Source organism: Babylonia areolata, chromosome 5, assembly GCF_041734735.1.
Source record: "Babylonia areolata isolate BAREFJ2019XMU chromosome 5, ASM4173473v1, whole genome shotgun sequence".
Taxonomy (NCBI): Eukaryota; Metazoa; Mollusca; class Gastropoda; order Neogastropoda; family Buccinidae; genus Babylonia; species Babylonia areolata.
In genome coordinates, this window is record NC_134880.1 from 3,571,860 (window position 1) to 3,577,996 (window position 6,137).

The window sequence follows — 6,137 nt, forward strand, 5'->3', positions numbered from 1 at the left end:
GATATTTATCAAACCCAGGCGACAAATTTGATATGCTGTGTCGTCAGGTTCCCACTTTCTGCCCCCCTCCATCTCACATCTCTCTTCCTCTGACGGTGTCTGTCTGTCTGTCTGTCTGTCTTCTCCTCTCTGTGTTTCTTTCTCTCTATTTGAACTCGAACTATTCGAGTTTGAGTTCTCTCTATTTGTCTACCTGTGTCCGGGAAACAGAAAACAACAGCAACGAAAAGATAAAAAAAAGAAAAGAAAGAAAAAAGAAAACAAGCAAATGACAACAACACCAACTCCCCCCCCCCCACCCCCGCCCACCACCCCCACCCCCTAAAAAGAAAAAACAAACAAAAAACAAACATCAACAACAACAAAAAAAGAAGAAAACCAACAAAAACCGTAGAGGAAACAAATAAACACAACCTTCCTCTCTCTCTTTGTTCTTTTTCTGTCTCTTCTTTCCTGTCTGCATCATCTGTTCTCTTTCTTTCACTCTCTTCCCAGGCTCTCTGTCAGTCTGTCTTCAGGTCAACGTTTCTCAGTCTGCATCCCGCTTTGAAGCGACCTTGATAGATCCATAAGTACATGTATAGATCCTTACGTGAATTCTTACAATAAACAAAAGAAAGGAAAAGAAAGGAAGAAAAGACTCATGACACAGGAGTGACATCCGAGTGGTCAGAGACTTGAACTTCACGCCGCGGGGATGTGTGGACTCTGGTTCAAATTTTGACAGCTCCTAGTGGGCTGTGGGGTACGTATTTGTCCTGTCTCCTGGAAGGTCAACACAGGTACACACCGGCCACTGCGTTACCCTCTGTGCATGTGTACGGACGCAGGAGGAGGAGGAATTTTTATCCTGTTTTCCCCCAACTCACGATACAACCTTCCCTCCCCTCATACGCATTTATTTATCGATTTATTTATCTATTCATTTATTCATTCATGCATCTATTGTCTTTCAACGATGACACTGAAATTTGGTAACTGATATTCTTTAACAAAATGTCAACAATCACCAATACGTGTGACGGGACAGTAAACGGAAATCTTTATCTTCCGCTTGATGAAGCACGTGAAGGGCTGGTGACAGGGGCAGCTTCCGAATGCACTGGAAGATTGATCAGACTGTTGTTTCATGTGCTTTTAATCCGTCTCCTTCTAATCATTCCCATCATAAAACGTCGACCATCAAGTGGAAAACATCAATAACCAACCCCAGACATTTCTGCAAGGGCACAATAACTTTAGGTCGATGGTATGTCAAGCTTGCACACACGTGAATAATTCATATAGAAAAAAGGTTACAGAGGAGTACAACACAGATACTTCCAAATCAATCAGTGAACAAGTGTCGTCAACAATAGCAATTTCAAACAACAATCACTTAGTAGACATGTCAATGATCAATGTTTATCAGTGTGCAACACTCGGTTGTCATGCAGTTATCAGATAGACGTCAACACAATTACGGCAACAGTAAGCCTAGTACAGCAATGTCCAACAATGTCTAATCAATAGCAATCTCAAATTAAGAGCATTTCACAGTTCACTGGGTTCATGTGTCAAAGTTTCCATACCAAGGCAAACACGTTCACTCGAGACAAGCGCAGCGCGGCCCAATTCGCTGAGTGTCAGCGCGACACAAGGCAAACAAGCAGCTTGCACGTGGAGTAATTAACATATAGGTAAAAATGCCCATAGGCGAATTGTTTACCACCACAACTTTGTTAAGTTACGGATACAAAGGCAGATAAATAGATATCAAATCAGTCGTATAAAAAATATATTCTTCCGAAAATCATGGTTCACAGAGACCATACCCTCACACAACTTCTGGCAAAAATATAGAGGCAAAAGACTCAACACGACACAGTAAAATAAATAAATAAATAAAATCACAATTATCGTTGGAGGCAATTAACACAAACACTGCTCCACTTCGCTTCACTTTTCACTCCTCCGACCGTATTAAGCGGTGTCCCAGCAAATGTCGTATGGGCTAATACTGTAACTAATACACCCATACACTCATGCACGTGCACACACACACACACACACACACACACACACACACACACACACACACACACGCACGCACGCACGCACACACACACACACACACACACACACACACACACACACACGCATGTACGCTCACACACACATACGCACGCACGCATGCACGCTCACACACACATATACAGAGAGAAAGTCTAGGTACGGTATGCGAACTGATCCATATACATTACACTACATTTGCTAACTTAAAAAAAAAGAAAAAAAAAGAAGCCAACAGAAAAAACTAGATGCCTGACCTACCATAGACCCAACTCGCTGATACGGTCCTTGACCATAGATGTAGAAAACCATGAGTAAATGGACAGAAGAATATATGATAAAAATGAAAGGTGAAATTCTTGTAAAAGGCACACACACACACACACACACACACACACACACACACACACACACACACACACGCACACACGCACGCACGCACGCACGCAATGACCTTTTTATACACAAAGTTCTTAAAGCCTCATTATTGTTTTCGTTTCAGGGAAACATTGGGAAACGGTTCGTGTGCAAAGTCCCAGAATGCCCGAGCTGACGTCACACATGACGTCACTGGATCCGTCGGAGACGTCATCGGCTAGAGGAGAAAACTCTCGGTGTTCTTAAATGGAATTCCTATTTAAAAGGAAAAGGAAAAAAAATAAATAAATAAAAGAGGACGTCGTCGTTTCTGAATAGTCATCGCCGGTTTCATACATGTTTCAGTTTATGTGTTTCGTCATGTGACTTTTTTTTTTTCAAAAACATTGATAACAGGATTGAAGGACTGATGTGAGATGGAATACGATTGGCTTGGGCTATACAGCATTGATAGTGTAATCTGAATGGACAAATCCCTGTGAGGGCAAAATCGAGAGAGAGAGAGAGAGAGAGAGATAATTCAAATTTGAGCAGGATGGATGTTGAAAGTGTTTGAAGGAAAGACAGGGTGATGATTAATATGAAGTTGAAATATATCAAATTGATAACGTGTCGACAAATCATATTTGCTTGCTGCTTCCGAGCAAGCCCGTGGAACGATACGACACGCGCCCACACAGTCTGGGGACAGAGCTGTGATCATTTTGCAGTCAAGGTGTTGTTAATCATGACGACTCAGACACTACCAACAGCAAGGCTGACACTTCCTCCTGGCCCGATTCCTTCGCCAGGTGGGTTTGACGGCTCATCTGTGATGCGCAAATAATATGAGGGAAGACATTTTGGTGGGTCGCTTCTTCTCCTGTCATGTGCTGGTAAGGTCGGGCTTTTGGGGATTGCTTCTTGACTATGCTGATGAACAAACGGGTAACACAGTGTGTGTGTGTGTGTGTGTGTGTGTGTGTGGTGGGGGTTTGTGTGGGGAGTGGGGATATCCAACAGTCGTCCAGCGTGGAGACGTGGACAGAGCACAGAATGGAAGGGACAGAGACTTGACTTCTTCGCAATACTTCTGAAGACTGGGAGATGGAAAGCTCCTCCCTCATTCGTCATGGCCCCCTCCCCCCTTTCCATCCCCCGTGTTTATCCCTCTTTCAGCAACCTTCATTTTCCTTCCCAAACCCCAGCCCAAGCCGACTACGCTTTTCAAGGAACTGAACAGTGAAACATCATTGCCATAACTAACCCTTGAGGGCTGTATGAAACGACACTGAAGGCGAAATAGTGAGCGTTGAACGGCGGACTTCTATGACACAAACATTATGGTGTCTTTGTAAACAGTGACACAAACCAGGGATGGGGGAACATTAAAGACACGGGTACCACGTAAGGTAATGTTTCCGACAATGCTGAAGCTTGCTGTGGTCATGGAACAGGCGGTATCTTCATGTTCACACGGACCACAATCAGGGGCAAGCTTTCGAAACCGCCGTCCTCACAAACGGACTTTTCGACATCGGATTGAGCCAGCTGCTGGCTGAAACAGCGTGTTTGTTATTGTTTGGCTTTGGAAGCCCCCTTCTTGTGTGCAACGGCGGGAGTTTATGGGAGAGATTCAGGTGATAACTTGACGCTGCATTGTCTTCGCTACAACACACACAGACTTTCCCACCCACGCTCTTCGCAACGCTTTGCTTTCAGAGCAAACAACCAGATTCCGGAGTTCACCATAGCATTTCGTATCTTATTGGCGTAGTACGAAAAAATCTGTTTATGTCTTGAGTAAGCCTGTCGTCTTCTGGTTTGGTGGCTATGGTTACAGTTCAGAGCTGCGATCAGTCCAGTCTCGTTTTGAACCGAGTGATACATCTGTTGTAAGAAAAGGTTCAGGATTTGTTCTGAATTGGCAGCAGCCATGTAGACAGATCTGAAACAGTGATGACGGATACATGTTGAGATAAATGGAGCGGTCTTCATAAGTTTTATCTTATTTTATGTTACTTCCTCCCCGACCCCACCCCCCCCTCCCGCCCCCAGACCTACAACATTGAGCTTCGTCGTTATAAAGACTAACAAAACTAATATGTTTAGTTTGATGGAATCAGCTCAGCATTAAAAAAAAACAAAAACATATATTCTTTCTTCCATTCTTTCCATTTTCTTTCTTTCTTTTAATCATTATTTGTTCTTGACATAAGCAACAGTGTTGGAACATTTCTGGTATTATTTTTTGCAATATTGTACTTTGTGTTTTATGACTTCTGTGAACTTACAGAAGTGATGTGCTTAGTTGTAGAGGAATTGGAGCGGGTTAAAGATCAAAATGTCATTCATTTTTTACTTGTTTTGATTAATGGTCTATTATTTATTTATTTATTTATTCATTCATTCTTTCTTTTCAAGTTGCATCATTGGAACGGTTCAGTGCAATACTGTGCTTAATATTGTAATGACTGACATATGATATACTGGGCAACAAAGAACGGGCTTAACATAAAATCAATCTTTCTGTCTCTTTCTCGTCCGTTCTTTACTTACCTACTTACTTAATTACTTGCCTGCAGCTGTTTTCTTAGTCATGTTATTCTTCTCTGTCGACTATGTTGCTGGATCTGCCACATTGGCTGTCTGTTAATAACACTACAGATGCGCATATTAAGGAAAATGATTTCGTAAAACAGAAAATGGTGCATTTATTCATGTGTTTTCAAGCAACGTTGATTGAAAGGTTCTCGGCATTGAGAATAGGCTCCATTTTGGTCGGCTGAGTTTTGATAAGCAACAATGATTCGATTTGGAAATTGCTTGGCGCTGTTCCTTATAAGTCATTCAGACATAATCAGTTAATTACAATACTGTCCTGCTTATCTTGAGAACCACTTAAAATGACGTGCTGAGTTTCAGAGAACTGATTTAACAGTTAAAAACATACTTTTACGTCGCTGTGTGCACTCTTGGTTGATTGCATACGCGCGCAAGCCGCGCGCGCACGCTCTTGTGTGTGTGTGAATGTGTGTGTATGTGTCTGAGGGTGTGGGGGTAGGGAGAGAGAGAGAAGGTGTCTGTGTCGAGAGAAAGAGAGAGAGAGAGAGAGAGACAACGTGAGTGCGCACGCGCGGAAGCGTGTGTAAGTGTGCAAAGGAAGGAAACTAGCTTGTAAGAAGGGTGGAGAATAGGAATTACCAGATCAAAAAGCACTGACAAAGATTTTTCGAGTTTTACGGAAGCTTCGTAGATAAATATGTCAGTGTTTGATATCCGGTGCAAACTTTGCTAATGAATTTCATTTATCGTTTACTTATCTATTTGTATTGTTTATTTGTGTCTCGTTATTTCAAATTAATGTGATGAGACGGTAGCTCAGCTGGCAGAAGGTAAATTTCACACACTGATGGTGATGTCTTCTACATTTCTTAGTTTTCAGGTGTTGTCCATCCGTTCTTTTCTGTGATAAATTCTTGGATTCAACAACACGCTTGTGTGTGTGTGTGTGTGTCCGGAGTAGTGGTGCGTGTGAGCACGCGCGCGTGTGTGTGCATGTATGTGTATTTATGTGTGTGTGGAATGCGAACCATCCGATCAGTTCTTTGATGGAAGGATCGATCAGTGACCATCATCACAGCAATCAGACAGCCCATCAGCTAGCCAATCATTCAAACAGTCAAGCACACAACCCATCCTCACACCAGTATGACTCGACCAGCCAG

General features: G+C 42.7%; 1 protein-coding gene across 2 annotated transcripts in view; it reads left to right on the forward strand.

The window, feature by feature from the left end:
- Nucleotides 1-5,892, forward strand: part of LOC143281870 (uncharacterized) — a 65,087-nt gene extending 59,195 nt beyond the window's left edge. The window contains exon 4 of one of the 2 annotated variants that reach the window (XM_076587130.1): nt 2,555-5,892. In XM_076587130.1, coding sequence (XP_076443245.1) covers nt 2,555-2,605 — 51 coding nt within the window. In that variant the 3' untranslated portion in view covers nt 2,606-5,892. Of the gene's footprint in view, nt 48-2,554 lie in introns of those variants that run through there. The other variant, XM_076587129.1, reaches the window with a different exon arrangement.
- Nucleotides 5,893-6,137: the final 245 nt, after the last annotated feature.